The sequence below is a fragment of the Myiozetetes cayanensis genome, unplaced genomic scaffold (assembly GCF_022539395.1).
Source record: "Myiozetetes cayanensis isolate MyiCay16 unplaced genomic scaffold, myiCay2020 scf2-11, whole genome shotgun sequence".
In the NCBI taxonomy this organism is placed as follows: domain Eukaryota; kingdom Metazoa; phylum Chordata; class Aves; order Passeriformes; family Tyrannidae; genus Myiozetetes; species Myiozetetes cayanensis.
The window spans coordinates 108,297,724-108,318,345 of NW_026087411.1; the positions used below are offsets into that span (position 1 = coordinate 108,297,724).

The 20,622-nt window shown below is 39.6% G+C and overlaps 1 protein-coding gene across 2 annotated transcripts; it reads left to right on the forward strand.

The window, feature by feature from the left end:
• Positions 1-744: 744 nt before the first annotated feature.
• Positions 745-20,556, forward strand: GCFC2 (GC-rich sequence DNA-binding factor 2). 2 transcript variants are annotated; one of them, XM_050315413.1, is made up of 18 exons: positions 745-1,152; positions 2,178-2,285; positions 3,713-3,877; positions 4,528-4,746; positions 5,712-5,791; positions 6,708-6,823; positions 8,556-8,742; positions 9,709-9,832; positions 11,078-11,156; positions 12,354-12,466; positions 13,203-13,402; positions 13,820-13,973; positions 14,249-14,370; positions 15,526-15,602; positions 16,476-16,542; positions 18,516-18,662; positions 19,003-19,127; positions 19,475-20,556. In XM_050315413.1, exons 1-18 carry the CDS (start codon positions 813-815, stop codon positions 19,587-19,589), a joined length of 2,538 nt encoding a protein of 845 aa, XP_050171370.1. In that variant the 5' UTR covers positions 745-812; the 3' UTR covers positions 19,590-20,556. The 2 variants fall into 2 exon arrangements, with proteins under 2 accessions (XP_050171370.1, XP_050171371.1); XM_050315414.1 differs by having other exon boundaries at positions 13,823-13,973.
• The last annotated feature ends 66 nt before the right edge of the window (positions 20,557-20,622 follow it).

Consider the following 20,622-nt stretch of genomic DNA (forward strand, 5'->3'; position numbering starts at 1 on the left):
TTGTTATTAGTTTATGTTGTTGTTAATTCTAAAATAGCTATTTTGTGTAGTTAGATATTAGCAACTATATATCAATTTATTATTCATTTACAAAATGTATAATAAGTATAAAAACTTACTTATGTAGTCATGAATTAGTTATCATTAATGAATATAATTTATAAATTACTATATTCAGAATACCAGAACTGGAAAAGATTTTGATGGCCCAGCAAGAAGCTGTGGAACAGGGCAAGCACAGAACCACAAAATCAATTAGGTTGGAAAAACCTCCGAGATCGAGTCCAACCTTGTCAACCAGACCGTGGCGCTGAGGGCCCCGTCCAGCCTTTCGTTCAACACCTCCAGGGACGGCGACTCCACCACCTCCCTGGGCAGCCCATTCCGATGTCTTATCACCCTTTCTGTGAAGAATTTCTTCCTCATGTCCAACCTGAACCTCCCCGGCGGAGCCTAAGGCTATGCTCCCTATGTTCCCAAGCACCCACCACGGCAGCCTCTGCACTGAGGGGCTCACAGCCGGTCAAACAAATTACGTTTTCACGCACCATTGACCAGCGAACTACGAGAAAAACGCCTTTCACTTTCTCCCGGCGAGACACCACAGCCCGTTCCCTCATCCCTGCGCCCCCTCCCCGTTCCCTCCGTGTTCCCTCCGTGTTCCCGCCCACTCCCGGCGGGCGCGGCGCTCCGGGGTCGCTGCGCGTGCGCGCTGGGACGCGCTGGATCACGCTGGAATCGGCGGCGGAATCCGGGAGCGATCACCGGGAACAGTCACTGGGAGCGATCCCTGGGAGCAGTCCCTGGGAGCGATGTTCCGCCGTCCCCCGCGGAACTTCCGCGGCCGGCGGCGCGCAGCCTCCAGCGGCAGCAGCGAGGGCGAGCCGGAGCCACAGCCTCGGCCGGAGCCGGTCGCCGCCCCATCTCCAGACTCCGGCGCCAGCTCGCCCTCGGAGCAGGAAGCGGAGCCCGAGGAGGGCGGCCGGGACTCCCCCGGCGGTGCCGGGGCGGAGAGGCCGCTGCCCTCGGAGGAGCCGGCGCGGAGCGGAGCGGCGGCCGCGGGCCGGGGGCAGCGCCGAGCCGGGACAGCGGCGGGGCCGGGCCGGGCCGGGAAGGAGCTGCTGAGCTTCGGCAGCGAGGAGGAGCGGGAAGGTGAGGGATGGGGAGTTTGTGTGTCCTGGGAGAGCACGGGCCGGGACCCCCGGGATAGCGCTGCCTGGGGCTGCTGCCTCACCGAGCGCCGGGCTGAGGGCCGGGAGCCGCTGGTCGCCTTGTGCCTCTTTGTGAGCAAACCCAGCGGTGCCGGGTCGTGGGCAGGGCTGTTTGCAGAACAAACCCATACAAAAGTGTGAGCTGGGCCTGTTTAGTCTGGAGAAGACTGAGACGGGATCTGATCAATCCATACAAGTATCTCAAAGGCAGGTGCCAGGAGGATGGGGCCAGACTCTTTTCGATGGTGCCCAGCGACAGGACGAGGAGCGATGGCCATAAACTAAAACACAAGAAGTTCCACCTCGACATGAGGAAGAACTTCTTTACTCTGAGGTGGCAGAGCACTGGAACAGGCTGCCCGGGGAGGTCGTGGAGTCTCCCCCTCTGGAGACTTGCAAACCCCACCTGGATGCGTTCCTGTGTCACCTGTTTTAAGTGACCCTGCCTTGGATGATCTCCAGAGGTCCCTTCCAACAGTAACAATTCTGTGGTTCTGTGAAAAGCGGTTAGATGTTTATTTATGTCCACGTGCTTTTGGCTGGAAAGCATTTGAAATCTTACAGCTGAAGAAAACCAGAGAGAATAAGTAGTGTGTGATTCTGTGACTAGTTAATAAGCTTAAATAAGTGAAACATAAATGTTTCATCGACTCTTTTAGGGTGTTGTTGCGGCTGATGACATGATGTGGCCACTTTGATGAACACAAGCTACAAAGAAATACTGTGTTTTAGCTCTGCAGCACTGCTATGTTGAGGAGGCTGAGCTGCACAGTGTTTAATTAAGAGGTGTTGGATCATGAGTGATAAAGCCCTAGGAAGAAAGAGTTAGATTTAATCCAGCAAGAACTTCAGAATTTATGCTGTGCACACCTAGAGATCTACATGCACTTTTATATGTAATACTTATATATGTGTGCAGATGTTGCTGTCCTTGTTACTAAAAGTCATTTTGTTTTATCTGGATAGGTGAAGAACTTTTCAAAGTTAAAAAGCCATCTTTCAATGAAGTAACCTTTAGAATTCAAAAGAAGGAAAGCCTACTGCCTGCACAGAAAGAAGCTGAAGAAAGCAAAAGTAGGTACTTCTTTAGTTAAGTATGTTATAAAACACTTATATGTCAGTATATTACAAAATCAGTTAATGAAGACTAATGTGCAAATACTGCTTTTAAGGGTTTTTTTGGTTGTTACTTTACAGATTTATAATTTTAATCTATTTGTGCTGCAATTATTTTCTATATGATCCTGGTAAAAGAGTATCAGAACTTGGGAGGCTGTTCATGAGAAGACCTGATTATGCAGAACCCTTATAGTACATCAGAGTTAGTAAAATTCTCCTACATTTATACATCAGCATCATATATTTCAAGCTATGTGCCACCTCTTCACTGCTTATTGCTGTCAAATTGCAGTTTGATCTGAGCATTGGCGTGGAGAGAAAATGTGAGCTTAGCAGGATTTTGTTTGATAAAAATTAATGTAAACCTTAAACTTTGTGTTATTAAATTGTGTGCTCTTGCAGCATTCAAATATGTTAATTAAATACACAATAGCCTTGATTATACTGATTGTATTCCCAGCTTCACTGAACTATAGTAAGTTGCCCAGAGAAGTTGTGGACTCCCAATCCCTGGATGTGTTCAAGACCAGGTTGGATGCAGCTCTGAGCAACCAGGTCTAGTGGAAGGTGGCCCTGCTCATGGCAGGGGGGTTGGAACTACGTGATCTTTAGGGTTCCTTCCAACCCAAACCATTCTATCATATGTTTCCTGGGAAATTTTGAGTTTGTGTTTTTTACAAACAAGTTTGTCTAAAAGTTCTATTCCCCTTTTGACACCTCTGTCAGTTCACAGATATACTATATTTGCTAATGTTAGTTAAAAATAAATTAGATTGAGAAATAGTTCCATTTGAGATTGTGATTCAGATGAGATGGTAAATTTTCTTAGTAACTTCTTATAAGAGTGTATCATACTCATATAAAAGGTGGCACATTCAGCACATTCAGTAATCTGATGATTTATTGAAGATGTAGTGGCAGATGAAAAAAATCAATTTTTTAAAGAGTTTGAGAATAACTGTAGACAAGACATATACGTAAATGTTTATAGTTTAAACAAGAGCTCCCTCATTGTTAATGCTTTATAAAAAGTGCTTTCTAAATACAGTTCTTCAAGTCAAGAGTCCAAATATGCTGTGAGCTATCAGAATATTAATCAGTTGTTGTCTGAAAGCTGATCTCATTGCTTTGTGCATGTAAATACGCCCTGTGTCCCAGAAGGACTATCAAAGATGCTTTGATTTGAGACAAGAACTGGCTTGTCAATGACTGTCTTGGAATGTCACAATTTGACATGTTTTGATGAGAGCAGGTGGGGATGGACAAGTGACCAGCCTTTGCTGCAGCAAGCTGTAAATAATTACTGGAAACCAGTTATGGCACATCAGATTCCAGCAACAAAACTAAAATCATGAATCTTACTTTTTTTCCCCCTAATACAGAGATCTGCCAGTTGGAGCCTGGAACTGGCAACAACAAAGGCACTTGTGAAGAGGAGGATGAGGAGAAGGAGGATGAAACTTATTCTTCACTGAATGAGGACTACAATAGCTCAGACTCTGAAAATTATTCCAGCTCTCCACAGAGAAGGAAGGATTTATCATCAGGTTGGTTTCTGGATTTTTTTTGAAATGAAGTTATTTTAGAATGTTCTTTGTTTGAAGTACATGATGAGTTAGGTGAGATGAACCCCATGCAGCTTAAATCATGTAAGATGTAGGCATCTCTTTGTGCTGAGTCAGGGATACCCTTCTTCTGGAAGAGTAGCAATGGTTCCCCCATTTTTTTAGTTGCAGATGTTTGTTGCATTTCTTTGTTGATTTTGGGAGTGCATCAGAAATTATGACCATTGCCTTTAGAAGAAAGGCAAGAGAAAATTCCTCTTTAGCGATACACAGTTCCCTTCATGAGATGAAAATAAAACTTTACTTTGGGGCTGATGTGTAAACTTTTGCTTCCTTTGTAAGCTGACTAAATTAAGTGACACTGATCTTGTGGGGAGACAGAAAAACAGGATGGGCTAACAGAGATATATTTAAAAGAAAACAGTTTGAGCTTTGTCTTGGACTGAGAGCCACTTTTTAAGGATGTTTTCCCATCTTTTTATATCCAACATGGTAAGTGTAGTAGAAAAACATCTGGTGTTCTGTATCCAGAATTGTACAGTGGTGCTGAACAGTCATGATGATTGGCATTAGGAATGATACAGAGTGTTGCTTTTAGTCTTTTGCTTAGATTTTCTTTCTCCTTGGTGCAGGTGATGTCCCCAGTGCAGCTCTCATTGAGAGTGCTCGGCGGAAACGTCACTTAGCCAGGACCAAGGCTGATTATCTTCCACTGGATGTGTCAAACAGTCACCAGGTCTCTCGGGGTAGAAGAAGCAGTGATTTCGAGAGTGAGGATGAGACCGAAACAAAGAATATTGATTTTGCCCCTAAAATGAAAACTCTTAGGCAGAGGATGTCTGAACAAATGGGTGAGTTTGTGTTGTTTCTTCCCAGTGGCTTTGTTTTACTGTCTGGAAGAATGTGAGACTTGTCCAGTAAGCAGTGAGTGCAGTGCTAGGCTTTGCTCCTCAGGGCTCTTGGAAAAAGGCTGTACATCTGGTACTTGCAGGTTATATGGGACATAAACTTGGTTTAGGTCTTGCTTGTAGTTGTGCAGGATACTTTGAGAACCATTTAAAAATTATTTTTGGCTTTGTTGACTGCAAAAAATTGTCTTGTAGGAGTCACATTTAATGTGGATAAAGTTACTGTAAATCCTGCCTCCTGCTTCTGGTCTGGTCTTCCAAGTGCTCTCCCTGCATTGACATTATGACTCTTGCAAAAAAGTAAAAAAAAAAAGCAAACCAGCATCCCAGCCCTTCAGAAGTGAACACACCTATTGCACACAAAGCACATCTGGCTTTTCCACTGCTTTTATCCTCTTAGAGCTGCTTAGTTTACTTTATTATTTGAATAAGGGTTATAAGGAATGCATAACTACGAGCCAATTCTGCAATTCTAATTAATGCTAATGAGATATTTTTGTTTCTTTAGTAGAGTGTTTTGGAACACCCTTTGGTTTGTTGGTAGTAATGTCACTCAGTGTGTTACAGGCTATACTTCTCTTATTTACATGTGTTATACACAACTTTGCTTTGAGGCATAAACCCAAGATGTTTGTGCTCCTCCTACTGCAGTAGCTGACTGAGAAACAGTATGTTGGGGAAATTAATATTAGTATGAATTCTACAAATCCCAGTAGCCATTTCCAAGCATTCCTTGCCTTTCAGTTTGGGAGTCCTCTGGCTGCACATTTTTCATCTGCTGGTTTTCATGTGTACCACTTCCTAGCAGTGGCTGGGAGACCCACCGTTGCTTTAGAGGGAGGAGAGCATGAGAAGGGAAAAAAATAAAGGATGCAATTACATCTAATAATGATTATTTTAACTTGCAGTGCCTGTGGGTGATGGATCAAGTGAAGATGAAGCTAAGTGGGAAGAACAGCAAATAAAGAAAGCTGTTAAACTGTCTCAGGTGACACATGCTTTCCTAACAACTAAAAGTTGCTTTTTGCTCGTGGGCAAGAGGGCTTGTCTGGAGTACTGTCCTATCTCCTTCCTGCCCTCTCATCAGAGAGGATTTTAGGAAGTTATACCCTGATTCTTCAGGGAAAGGATGATTAGAAATATGGGAAGATGATAAGGAGTATCTGTAATCTCTGTCTGGCTGTTGAGAGGCAGGGTGGTGGTGTCAGCCCCAAAGGCAGGTACCCATGTTGACAAGAGACTCTGAGAAGCAGAAAAGATAATTTTGAACTCTTGCTGTTTTTGCTGTTGTGCAAGGGATCTTGAAAGTAAGAGTATGCAAACAATACAAGTGTTAGAAAGCTACAAAGCAAAAATTATTATTCCATTACGTTCAATTTCTGTTGGGTGGCAATCTGAGAGCTCTCTTCATAGTTCAGCAGAATTCTGTCTTTTTTCAAGTAAATAAATTGGCAAAAATAAACTGTATTCTGATGAGTTGGAAGTTTTGTTTCTGGCTTGGATCACCTACTCTAGATCAGACTGGGAATACCTGAACAGTCAGCTCTTTATGTCAGAATTGACAATTGTAGTAATTTTTTGATTTGCAAATTTTGGGGAGTGGAGAACTGGGAGAAAGTTACATCTTTCTGTGGCTGGTGTTCAAATCCAGTATGATTGGTTTCTGGAAAACTTAATTCTGCTGTTCAGGAAATTGATAATTTTTAGCAGTAAACCTTGTTAGCCATAGACTTCATGCTTCAACTCATTGTCTTTTTAGCTAGATTTTTTGGTGATTGAAATATGTATCTTCATATCATATGTTTAGTATTCAAATGATATGTCTTGTTGATCTCTAGAGCTGCGGAGGGGAAAACAGTATCAATGGTGTATTCAAAACTGACACTGACACTTAATTCTTGTAGGAAACTTATGATGATGCTTCTGTTCATAAATATCAACCTGCTAAACCCAAGTTTGATACCTCTGTTTCTCTACCACCTGTGAATTTGGAAATTGTGAAGAAGCGACTGACTGAAAGGTAACTCCTTAACTTATGAGTTGTCTGAGTTTTTGTCACAGAATGAGACAACGGCTTTGAAGTCTTACTTTTTCCAGTGTGTTGAGTGATTTTTGTGTTGTTTTCATGAGTAATACACCTTTTATTACATCTAATGGAGTACTGCAAATTTTTTGCTTTATCTGTCAATTCTTTGTTGTAGGAGAGCATTTTGGCTTTTTTAAAGAGTATTTTTGTCAACTAGACCTTTAGAGAGTAGATTCCATTTCAGAGAGTAACTTCAGTTTAAATGGCAGCAGATTTTTGTGCTTGCTGGTAGTTTTTGACAGGAGCATTGGTTTGATGTTATGTTTGCCCAGCAAGCAGAGCTGCTTCTGGGGCAGGTGGAGCTGACACTCCTAACCCTCCTATGGTTGTTCTTAGACCAGCTGCAGAAATAGCTGAATATTTCCTAAAGCAGCAGGAAGTTCTCTGCAGCCTGTTTAGAACCTGCCTGGATTTTTTTCTTTATTCGTGTGCCAGGCTGTGACTTTTATTCAGCAGTTCAGCTGCTCTGTGGGCAGCTGAAGTGTCCTGGGATGGAGATGGGAACCTGCAAGAGGGTGTGTGGGAAGGACAGCTGGGGTCAGGCAACTTAAGGTAAGCCATCCCCTGTCATCCCTCAGAGCAGTGGGAAGCAGCTGCTCAGATAAGTTTAGACAAGTAACATTATACAACTGAATTGTAAATACGTGCTACAAACTTGCACTGAGCTCTGTCTGTATATGCCTTGCTTTGTACAGGCAATCAGTGACACATTTGCTTGAAGAATTGTAACTAAATTGGGCTAAATATATGTGGAATTGCATGCTTTCTTTGCCATAATCACCTGAAAGGAGTTGAGTTAACTGAAGTAGGAATTTACTGTACAGAATCAAATAAGGAGAATGGGAATACAGCTATCAAGAGTGGGAAATCTATCTGGAAAACAGCAAGAAGGGGAGAGGGAACCTGTTTGATGTCAAGTTTATAGATGTGTTTATCATAAATGCTGAAATATTTTTTTTTGAACTTGTAGCACAGTAATAAAAAATAGCTTAGTTCAGTTATTTTCGTTGAAAAGTGTTCAGTTCAGGGAAGTTGTGATCTGTTCCTTAGTTCTGTTACAAGCTGAGCAAACACTTGGGATATGTAAGGAGAGAAGGGTAAAAAAAGGGAGGAAGCAGAGTTTTAATATATACAAATGTGTTATCTATCTAATAGTGACAGATGTAGACATCAGATTTTGGGTTTTATCACATGCTAGGAAGAGTTGTCAGTTGGTTTGTATTTAGTAGTGAGGATGTTGTGAGTGTTTATAGGTACTGCTGTCCATGCAACTCCCATTGCACTGGTATGGACGTGCTGATGTGAGCTGTAGTTTTCCCCAGATTACATTGGGTACAATCCATCTGATAATGTGATATCACATGATTTGGCTTTTTTGGTTTTGGGAAGTGTGCTGTAGTGAGGAATCCAGGTAAAATGTTAGTGGTGCTTTCAAAACCAGCACCACATAAATGACATTTGAGTCTCCAAAGGATGATGCTTGTCCACACCCCATACTTCTGCAAATGTTGGCATGGGTAGGTCTTTCAAAGCTGCTTAGGTCAAATGCAAGTACTATTATTAGCACAGGCAGAGATTTTGTATGTGATTATAATGGGAAGTCTGTTTTGGAATGCATCAGCTGTTATGTTGGCAGTAGTTCTGGTTGTCTGGGTTTCTCTTTTAGGATAACATCCTTACAGGATGTGCACCGTGCCCACCAGAGAGAGTATGAAAAATACATGGAGAACATGGAGAGCTCAAAGATGACTGTCCAGGAGTTAGAGAAGCCTTCAGATGCAGCTCTGAATTACAAATTCTACAGGGCCATGAAAACATATGTAGAAAACTTGATAAACTGTTTGAATGAAAAAGTATGTACATTTTTCTCTTTTTTTTTTTTAAGAGTATAAAAGTGCATTCTGTCAATGAAAGCTGAAGGATTTTTGTTTGGAAAGGATGAGGAACACCATCCAGTTAAAAATCACAGTTGTATTAGAAATTTCAATGTAGCAAGATACAAAATACAGAGAAAACAAGCCAATCCTCACCTGAAGTGATGATCCAGCTAGTGTAGGCATACAGACCTGAGCTGTGGTCTCACTTAGGTTCTGTTGAATGAAAACAAAATGTTGTTGGAGGGAGTTTTCTGCAATTCTAGAAAGCAGCAGTGGGCTGAAGTTGAATGAGAAGTGACACACAAGTTCATTTTGGGAACTCAAAACATCTTTACTCAGGATTACATAGCAGACGACAGGAAAGCATTTCGTGTTAGGTTCAAGCTGGGATTGAGTTAACAGAGCCGTGTGAGAATTGCATGTGTTTCCTGAACTGCAAACTTCATGTGTTTAGAAGGATAAAGGTTGGGAGAAGGGGAAGAGTGATCTGAAGTTTGGCCTCACTGGAAGCAAACTGCTGTTATCCTTTACAGATTGTGATATCAAATCTAATTTACATCACTTAATTGCATTGCAATTGTGAATTTCTTTAAGTAACCAGAAAGAGAAGAAATGTTAGTTAATGAATAAGTTTTGTTTAATGCAGGTGGCTCAAAAGCAATCTGAAAGCAAACAAGGGGCACCAACAGTGTATTGGTTAACCCTTTTGTATAAAGTCTTAGGTAGTCCCTGATGAGCAACTGGCTCATCATAAATTTAGTTTATGTTTTCAGCTTTGTAAAAAAACCTGAAAAGCTCCAGTGATCAGGAACTTACTTTCCAGTCTGTGATACTTCAGTTCTAATTTGACAGCTATACTAAAAACCCATGGAAAGTGGTTTTTGTTCTTTCTTGTGGGGTTTTAACCAATCGAAAACCTGATTACTGTTTATTGTATTTCAGCTGAAGGACATTAATGAACTGGAATTGGCTGTACATGCACTACTTCAGCAACGAGCCATGACAGTTTCAAAGAGAAGGCAAGAAGAACTGAAAAATGAATCTGCTTATATTAAGCATGTGACAAGTTAGTATGAACTTAGATGTTACTTTCTTACTGAAACATCCACTCTTTGAGCAGAAATACACAGTTACTTTTCGGGTCAAATTTTTAATTTTTGTCTTTGGCCTCCTTTCCTCTTCCCATTGTCATTAGGTGTGTTCTACTACACCTCATTTAAAATTCTTACCTCAGTAATGGCCAAGACTCTGTTTTTCTCTGGTTTCGTTTCTATGAATATAACATGACCAAGTACCTTGTCAGTTTTTAGCTATTTGACTCAGCAATTTCCCATCAGTATTTAAAAAATGGAAGTCAGTTTTCCAGTAGGTGTTTAGTTGGAGAAAGCTTGCTTATTGTGCAATTCTGTGAAGATCTGAAAAAGCAGGGTATTTAATTGTCAACATCACTTTTACATGAGAGTCTTTAAGGCAGTGTGTGTGCTCAGAATGGAGATTCCAAACCAGGAGGTGACCCTTAAACATATGGCAGAACATGAAGAAAGAAGCCACTTCATGTATGGGTTTTATCTAAAAGAAAACTGTGTTTCAGTCACTGTAGGAAAAGTTACTACAGTCTTCTTATCTCATGTTTTCCTTCCACACCAATATATTGTTTGTATGCTGTGTGAATCTCTAGCTGCTGCTATTTAAAAATCCTAAACAAACCAGACCTCTAAACCCTTTAAAACTGTTTAGGCAAAGCTGAGAGCAATATGCTTGGACCTGCTGGGAACAGATGGAGGCCAGGTGCACTGGTTCCTGGTAACTACTGATCCTGTGGGTTCAGTCTTCATGGGATAAACTGCTGATGAGAGAAAGTAGCAGTGTGGGTGATTTTGTAAAATGGTGTAGCAAAGTGACAGCAGGTGTTAAGAAGAAAAGGGTAATGCCATAACAATAGTTGCCATTAAAATGGTTTTACTTCCAGCTCATTACAAATGAGGCTGTGCTTGCATGTTTAGCAGCACTTACAATTGTGTTTTATGTATCTAGTTGTATTTGATAAAGTGGAAAGACTGTTTTTTCTTATAGTTCAGTAGTAGGACACTTTTTTTGGCATGTTGTACACATATCAGCCAGCTAACAGTGCTGTAAAGGAATTTACTCTGAGTTACTTTGGAGTTTTGATTAGGAGGTTTGGTTTTTTTCCATTGGCTGTCTTCCAAATGAAAAATAATAGAAGGACAATCTTTGTTTCTCGTTTGGTAAAAAGAAAAGGAACTTTAAAAGTCTTGTCGCTTAATTTTTGGCTGGTTTTTATCTTTAATAGGTGGGAATAACAAACCAACAGAAGGTGGCTTGGAAGGTGATGAGAAGACACAGCTTCTGGAAATGTGTGAGCATCGAAGGTAGCTATTGCAGAGAGGTGCACTAACTGACAAATCTTTGTGCATTAACTTCCTGTCATTGCTGCAGTCATGGAGAATGTAAACCTGTACGAATACTAAATGAGATTACACTAAAAATATGTATTTGGTTTCTAAAACTTGATGTACTTGGAAACTGTCTATCAGTTAACGTCATTCTCTTCATGTTGATTTGAATCTGAATGCTAATAGAGCTGGACATTTTAGATTAACAAGCCTTAAGCGAGGCGAAACTATATGAGGGGAGCTTTTTCTTTCTGTTTTAATTAAAAATATTATGAATTTATGCAGAAATATATTTTTGTGTTATGTATAAATAGGAAAATTGGGCAGAATTGCTTCTATTGGGGGATGGTGGTGAGTGAAGCAAATTGACACTTAGCCCCAATTCTGCTATCAATGTAGGTGACAGATGATACATTCAGGGTATACATTATACTGTTTGGAGATTGTTGCTAGTTGTTTGATTTTTTTTTTTACATTATTGGAAGCTTTGATAATTCTACAGTTGAAATGGTTCCTCAACTCATAACTATACTTTGAAGCAGCAAATAACTTGGAATTTTAATGGATGAAAAATGGTATAATAAGAACTTCCACTTGAAGGAGTTAACTTTTGTTTACGTAATTTACATTAACAGTTTAAAAGTATTTATACAATATCAGTTTCTTACCTGTGACAGGAATGCAAGTTATTGATTTTGCAACCTGTTCTTGGTGCTATGGCAATAGTTTTTGAGCCCAACTGGCACATGGGTGCTATCACAGTTTTTATGTAGGTTGTTGGGCAAGTGGTCCAGAACTGAGATGACAAAGTGTGAGAGCTCAGTTGTTGACTACACACTAAAGCTGTCAGACAGTGTCCAGTTCCATGCCAGATGCTCAGTGTTCCAGGTGGGATGAGTTGTTAGCCTCATTCAGTGGGTTATTACGTGGCTCATGGGGACGTCTGAGATGTTGCTCTAACCTCTTTTGTGTCAGTTCCCAAACCCCCTCCTTCTTCCACGGTTTAGGTGTCCTTATGGTTACGTAATTACTGTTGCTCTCTCACTGCATTTTCTTAGCTGTTGTTCTCACAACTTGCTTTAAGTATGTCTTTTGAAGTTGGATTATTTTTCATTCAGCTTCCTCCTGCCTGCACGGGAGAGGATAACTCACTGAGTTCATTCCAAAATACAGGACTCGCAGGCGGCAGGCAAGAGAGCAGGCAGGAGAAGCTGATCACCACGAGGGCATGTCCAGTGATGATGAGCTGACTCCCACAGAGGTGGGCGACTTCCAGAAGAGCAAAGGTTGGTGGCAGTGTTAATGTGATGTCCTAGAACAAAATACCTTTCTGATATTTTTTAATTTTTTTAAGGAAAGGTGAGGAAATACTTCATTTGAGTTTCCTATTCTTAGTTATACACTGTAGAAAAGAAATGCATTCAGGCACTTCTGACTAATGACTTGGGAAGAATAGGTGGATGGTTGTAGATTTCTTCTGATGTGAGTTCTGTGGTGGCAGCATTACCCATGGCTCTTGAACTAGAAGTAAACTCTGTCAGGTTATGCCAGAGCTGATCTGACAGTACTCAATGAAGTGCTGCAACATGTTTTTTATGATCAATTTGTTCCCAAAGGTAGAGTGAATTAAAGGTTGGTGTTTTAGTTATCTGGAATGAATGGATGAAGAAGAGGAGGGAAAGGCATAATACCTTTTGTTCACATAACAGCAGAAGAGTTTTCATGTCTGAAATTTTATCGCTGTGGAATAAAGTTTGAAACATAGTCATCATATAAATCTGTGAAATAAATAATGAGGAAACTTGCCTTTCTTTGGTCTTCTGACACTGTTGTTTTCTAAACTGAGGTTTCCAGGGAGCCAGTTTTAAACCCCATTTCACTGTCAGGTGTGTTAAAGATAAATAACAAGTACAATTATCATGCAGATGTTTGTTATGTCCTATAGATGCATAAACTCTTCAACTTATGCCTCAATAAGTTCTGTGATTGTTTCTTTTTATTCCCAATGAATATTATCCATAGATAACGTTTTAGAGGATAGTAGGAAAGTCTTTGAAGATGTACATGCAGATTTTTGTGACATCAGAAAAATCCTGTTGAAATTCCAGGAATGGAAAGAGAAGTTTCCTGACTCTTACTGTGATGCTTATATCAGCTTCTGCCTCCCTAAGCTGTTAAATCCTTTGATCAGAGTTCAGCTAATAAGTTGGAATCCTCTTGAGGTAGGTGCATAAGCTGACTTTTTCTTCAAAAATTGTGTGTATGTATTATGTATTAATATGAAAAAAGTATTTTTTCTATACATAGCACAATGCATTAGAAATTAATATAAAGCTACTGTGTTGTCTCAAAAATTGAAGCATGTGGTGTTGGAGTTTTCCTAACTTTCCCCTTTCCTTCAGCTCTTTTTGCAACATCCCCTGTAAAAAGAATTGTTCTCCGAAGTTCTTTGAAGACACTTCAACAATCCCACCCTTATAAATTAATTCTAGCTTTAAATCTGGCTTTCTTGGTTTGCTGTTTTGGCCCATTCAGTGTTGAGGGTGAATCTGAAATTAGGTGGGACTCTTGGGTATCATTGGATGGAGCTTTTCTCTTAATCCTGACCAGCTGAATAACTAACAGGAGTGATCTTTCAGCAGAATCTTACAGAATTGGAAGAGATGCCCTGGTTCAGAGCTCTAGAAGAATTCAGTGATGAAGAAAACGTATCTGAATCAAAAAGGGATAATGATCATGATCAAGAAGTTTTGCCTAAAGTGATTGAAAAAACTATTCTTCCCAAAATTACAGGTATGATAAGATTGTGTTGAAAATGTTCGCTGCAGCTATGCAATCAAACCTTAAATAAAAGTGATAGCTATCAAATAATGTTAGTTATATAATGGTGCTCCAAGATGTAGTGATTATGTAGTTCCACAGAGTAAGGCTAAGGTACCCTCTTTAAGATTATTGTGAGAGGCTGAGCTTTTTATATATGTTTACTTCTGTTACATTGTAATGTCTTTAAACTAGGGCAGATAAGTACTTGCATATTGTGAATGAAATAAATTCCTATTTCTTTTCAGCATTTGTGAAGAGTGTGTGGGATCCTTTATCTACTTCACAGACAAAGAACCTTGTGCAGCTTTGCAAGAACATCTTTGGAAAACAAGTCCTTTCCAAAAATGAGTCTAGTCGAGGAAGAGAGGTAAAAGCTCCTGTGGTACTGGGAGAGGGGAACTTCACCCTTTGTGTGCTTTCGTGTGTGCTCCTGTGGGCACTGAGAACATTCTTCTGAAGTTGTTTGGTTCTGATTGTTTGTTTGTTTTGTCACTTTATACTAAGATGATCTAATAGTTAGACTTCAGGTCTCTGATCCTCTCCTTGGGACACTCTTGAGGCAGAAATTAGTTCCTGTTACTAGAAAAATTCTGCCTGTACCTATCCAGAATCTGTCTGTAGACCTAATCTTGTTTCATCACAATAACAGGGGTTAGAATTTAGATTTGCATTCACTTACCTTTCAGAATTTGAGCTTTGAATGCTAATAATGCTCCAGTGGTTCATTGCTTAAGCTTTTATTTCTAAAGCAGATCTAGAATTTCAAAATTTGAAAATCCCCAAATGTTAATTAGTTGGTGAGGAGAAAACTACTTCGTAATCTTTGCAATCTTATAATAATGACTTTTATACACATAGTCATTCCTGCAGGCCCTTCTTCAGCCTGATTTGAGTTTTGTTGTGATGTAAATTTGGAGGTTCATTTAGTATAAAACTGGTGAAATGAGATGGATGTTTGGTCCCTTTAAAGAAACTGTTTATGCCTTCCAAAGGTTGCTGGTTTGAAACCATGGCTTGAAGTCAAGTGGTGCAATTGACCTTAGCCAAGATACTGTTTGTACAGAAAGTAAAGTAAACCAGAACATTAAATAAATAGACTTAGAAAAACGGTAGGTGGCAATCCATGGCACCTAAAAGCCTGTTGCCTAGAAACATATGCTATCCTAGCTATGGTGACTTTTCTCATGTAGAATTTCACAGCTTTTCATGGGGATCCTTTGTGTATAACTTACTTTGTTGTAAGTCTATACAGTTCTCCTGCTGCTTTGTGCAATAAAAGGCCTCACTTAGAAAATAACTTCATTTAAAAAAATCCTGTAAGTTAACTCTGTAGAGAATTGCAACAGTGATTTTTCTACTGTTTTAATATATTCATGGTTTCATGTATTATATACAAGTGGCAACTATAATATCTCTAATTAACATATTGCACTTCTACGTGACCAAAATAACCATTGCAACTGTTACAAATGGAATATGAAGTCTTTCTTGTGAGGACATATTAATAATTCTTTTTTAATAGGATTTGATGAACACAGTTGTCCTGAGAATGAAGAAATCTGTAGAGGAAGATGTCTTTATTCCTCTCTATCCTAAAAGGTAAGATGACCCTGTGACTCATTTGTAACTTGTATTTTTTTTGATTCCTCGACCCTGCTCCCCCACAGATGCAGATAATATATTGTAGACATCCATTAGCAGAAGAAGGAACAAACATGTCTTCTTTGGTTTTATTATAGGAAAGGTTATGAAGCCTTATTCCTGTTTATGAACTCTTTCTAATAAGGGCAACTCTACTAACTTAATGCTTTTTTTGCACTGGTAACCAAAAGCTTTTCAGTATATGAGGTCCAGAACCTGCTTTTAGCAGAGTGACTTTCATCAGAGGGCCTTGTGTTAGTTTAGGTGTCTGGTGTCCCATAGATGTGTCCCCTCCTTCCTCCTGTCATCCCTAAAATAGGGGGTTTGTTGTTGATGCTCATTGTGGCCACTGTGAGTGTTCAGGGCCAGGCTGGGTGGGGCTCTAAGCAACTTTTTCTAGGTTGGTGCAGGAACTAAATGGTCTCTAAGGTCCCTTCCTACCCAAACCATTCTGTGATTACTGGACAGTATTCCAAAGGTGGGAATAAGTAGGAGTCTGGAACATGTGGGGTTAAGGCACAGCTAGGAGAGAAGCTTTGCTAAATCTGGTGTAGAAATTGTTTGGTTCTAAGCATTGCTGTTTTGATAGGAGTCCAAGAAATGTAGACATGGGTGTTTCCAACTGGTAATTTTATTGGAAATTATTTCACAGTAGTTGTACTATAATGGGTTCAAATTGACAGCCGTTTCCCTAGACCTTTATTCTGGATGTAGTTGAAAGAATTACAGAATTAACATTCATCAATATCTGAGGGATGAGTTGCCTGTTTTAAACAAACTAAAAAAAATAATCCTTATTTTAAATTTTTTTATTCTTCTTCTTGTGACCAGCACTGTGGAAGACAAGTCATCACCATGTTCAAAATTTCAAGAAAGACGGTTTTGGTCAGCTGTTAAGGTAAGGAAAAGAAAGGGGGTTTTATTTATTTTGTTTTTATTTTTTTCTTTGAATTTATTTTAGTGTCAGAAAAACCTCAGCCATTTTGCAGTCAGTCAGGAAATATTTCTTCAAGCAAGTCTGATTCCTGGGAGATGAATACATTTTTATTAGGATGGATAATCATTTTGTGCAACCTGCGCAGAGAACCCCATCCTTCACTGAGCAAAATGGTTTAAGAATGAGCTGTAATGTGATGGGTTTAAGAATGAACTATAAATGAGCACTTTATTTTCTGTTTAGCCAACTGGTACATCTTCTGCTAAGAGACTGATCTCACCATCTGCTCCTGCTGGTTCATTTTTTTTCCAAATGTGTCCACCAGGCCTGCTGGCCTTACATATTACTCACTGTCACCCAACACTGTGGGAACAGATAGGTTCTTTTGGGGATCCTGCACAAAATGATGATGGCACTAAGCTGTAGGTACAATTAAATTATTATTTTGAACAGCATTTTAGGGTCAGCACAGTTTTATGACCAGAATGGCAGAGTATTTTTATAATCCAAATCAGCACAGCATAATTTTGTAAGTAACATGGCGCAAAATTTACAGCATAGCTTTGCTTATGGCTCCTAAACATGTGAATTCTCTGCAGATTGGGTCAAATCTTAATATTTGGCTTGCATAATCAACAATATAAGTCAGATTTTTAGACTAGAAACATGTGAAGGACTGTGAGTCACTCAGTCCTTGGAGGAAGCAGAGGATGGTGGGGGTGTCCCTGGCCACTATGACTGCTCGTGGGTGTCTCTGTACAGCAACAGTTCTGGTCCAAGATCTCCTTAGGATTTGTCATGGCTTGATTTGCTAGACAGTGCTCTGTGTGCTGTTCTGCTTCTGTGACAGGGTTGTCACCATCCCTGGGTTTGGTCCTTGTAGGCTGGTAAGGATGGAACAGTCACCCTGTCACCCGGGAATTTTGAGGCTGACATGGAGGGAAAGAAGAAATCTGTTTGGTTTGTCTCCTTGGTGCACAGGACCTTCATGGCCTGCTAATGAGGAGAAATGATTGGTCTAATACATGACCAGCTCAATCACAGGGAATGGCTGTTTGCCTTATGAAATGGTGTTATTTATGGTAGCCATTGTTGTAGAATGTAATCACTGTGGTGTTCATAAAAGCAGTATCAGTACAGTTTTACTTTTGGAGTACTGAGCTGAGAATTCCTGAACACCTGTGATTCAGTTTCTACTTAAGACGTGTTTCCTCTAGGAGCAGGCTTCTTACTAAAGATGAGATTTAGATGCATAAAACCCCATTAAAATCCAAGACAGTATTCCAGTTTCCCTGCTATTCATGTTGCTTGTCCTCCTTGACTCAGAACAGGTTAATTTTCAAGTAACTTACCCTCAAAGTATTACCTCACAGACACAAGCCTTACACCAGACACAAAAATGACAACAATTGTAAGTATTTATAATGATGGGGCAACAGCAAAAACCCTCTGACAAAACCCCTAATGCTGACATAAAAATCTTTGTTCTGCAGTGAACCGTGGCCACCAACCTCATCATATTATGAGGGACTGTGTGTAGTCTTATCCTGAGCAGAGGTAGTAATTTTTACACTTTTGCCCTGGATTCTCTGACAGTTTACTCAGTTGTCTTCTGTACTTAGCAAATTGTTAACCTATCAGAAGGGTAAAATGCTCTTCCCAGCCTTGGGATGTCATATATACATGTATTAGGGGTGTGTGTGTGTATATATATATATATATTTGTATGCACACATGTAAAACTAATTAGGTTATTTATGATGTGCAGTTTATGAATGGCTAAGTCACAGTAAGTTTGGGAGTGAATGCTGGGGTTTGAGCACTTGAATCGAATGGACCTTTTTATCTTTGTCTTCCATGATACTTGTAACACTGTGTTTTAGCACACTGACAGCCCTCAGATACACAGATTCTTTGTTTCTGTGTTCCTGCAGCTGCTCTCCAATGTTGTCCTTTGGGATGGGATTGTCCAAGAAGATAAGGTCCGTGATTTGGGACTGAGCAAGTTGCTGAATCGTTACCTTCTCCTGAACATCATAAACACACCTCTAGGGCCAGATAATATAGAAAAGTGTAAAAAGGTAAAAGATAAAATGTACATTGGAAGAGGGTGTATGCTATAAGCTCTTTTTTTAATGAGGAGGGGTCAAAACTGAAGATGAAATATTTAAATAAATATTTAAACTTTTAAAATTTGGTTTAATTTTTTTTTTAAATGACCTTGGTGCAAAAAGCATTTTATAGCCAATACTGGTCTGTAGGTTCTCAAGAAGAACTACTTGGAGGGATAACCTTGGTTTGAAAGAAAAACCACAGTAACAATGACTGAACCTGCCTGAATGTTCTTATCAGAAGTGATGTGACTTGATTATATTGAAATACTTTTAAAACTTTTTCCAAATACTTTTTTTGTGTGAGCAGGTGGTTGCTTGCCTCCCAGAAAGGTGGTTCCAAGATCTTAAAAGTGGATCAACTCTCCCCGAATTAGTGAACTTCTGCCAGCACTTGCTGCAGTGTGCCCGTACTCTACACAAGAACAACCACAGGTATTAGATAAGGCTTTCCTTGGGATTCAAGTGCTTCCTCCAATACTTTTAAGTACTTTTTAAAGTCCTTAAGCCTTACTTATTTTGCACTGTTGAGGATGTTCTTGTCACATACATACATAAAACAGAAGATGGGGACTGTGATGTGAGAGAGTGCTTCTGCAGTTCTCATTTAATGTGATAGTTTGAGGTAGTAGATGTTGGGTACTGTTGGTGACCAGAGTAGCCAAGTCACCTGGTGGCAAGTGGCAATTAATTTTAAAATGAAGAAACATAAAGGGTACTTAAGACAGGTACATAAAAGTGCTGCTATAATTTTTTTTCCCCTTTTTTTTATTCTTAAATAGTGATGAAACAAAAGAAGTTCTTCTCCTCCTGGTGAAAGTTGGAGCTCTGCATATTGTTGAAGACTTCATTGAAGAGCACAAACTTGAACACCTTAAGTCAATGATTGGGAAATAGAAATGTTTGAAGCAATACTTACATCACTGAAACAAGCCTGCTATTCACACTAGACCAGTTCTAATATGACATTTAATTAGTGGATCCTGCCTACCCAAAGATGTAATGGTAATCACTGTCCTAATGTTAAATGTGTGAGGTGTTTTCCCCAAATGTCTTCTACTGCCATTTACTCTTAGGTTAAGGAGTCTTTAGAACTTACAGTCGTTAAAGTTAAGTGATGGTTCAGGTATTCTAAAATGTATGGCACTGCTTCACTGCTGTATCCATCTTGGAATGATCCCTGGAAACAGAAAGTGCCTCTGAAGTTTGTCACTGCTAGCCTGGTAGACAATTTGACAAGCTATTTTCAGTATTAGTTGCTAAATGTCATTCTGACTCAGCAGTCATTGAGCTCTTCTAACTTGTGGTCCACAGTGATTTTTGGGAGGGTTATTTTTAAGCCATTCCTAGTGAAAAAGAATTCAAAATACTGGTGGAGTTTGACCTGGTACAGAAACAAGGGGGACAGTGTGCAGGTAAGGAGTTGGGCTTTTACTACAGATGTCATAATGAGAAATACAAACCAACTAATGTTAGTTTCTAGGAACTGTAATTCTAGGAAACTCTTCTTTTTGCTTCCCAGTAAGATGTACTGAACACTTCTTCCTATCTTTGTTAGATTTCTCATGTTTTAGAACTTTGTATATTTACAATAAATATTTTTTACAGAATAACAGGGATGCTTCATTGTGGAAACTGTAGTGTATCACAGACTCTATGTTTACTTGTGGCTGTATTTCTCCAAAATCTTCTGGGACCAGAATTTAATTCTTGCAGACTTAATCCCTTATGGTTTCTTGTATATTTTTTTAAGTTAAAAATATATTTTTGTAAAATATTTTAATTGTAAATAGCTTTGATCAGTGTTAACAGACTTTTTAAATAATGTTTATTTTGAAAATAAAATATTTTTCTGTGCTAATGACTCCCACAGTTCAAATCTTTCACGTGTGACAAAAATGTTAAGTATGAAAGAAAACCCTCAGGCTCC

What these genes read in the sequence shown, in the direction of transcription:
- GCFC2 (XM_050315413.1), top strand. Translation starts at nt 813, where the DNA reads ATGTTCCGCCGTCCCCCGCGGAACTTCCGCGGCCGGCGGCGCGCAGCC. An exon ending in CGACTTCCAGAAGAGCAAAG is followed by an intron (nt 12,467 to 13,202) that starts GTTGGTGGCAGT and finishes TATTATCCATAG; the next exon opens with ATAACGTTTTAGAGGATAGT. An exon ending in ATTCCTCTCTATCCTAAAAG is followed by an intron (nt 15,603 to 16,475) that starts GTAAGATGACCC and finishes TCTTGTGACCAG; the next exon opens with CACTGTGGAAGACAAGTCAT.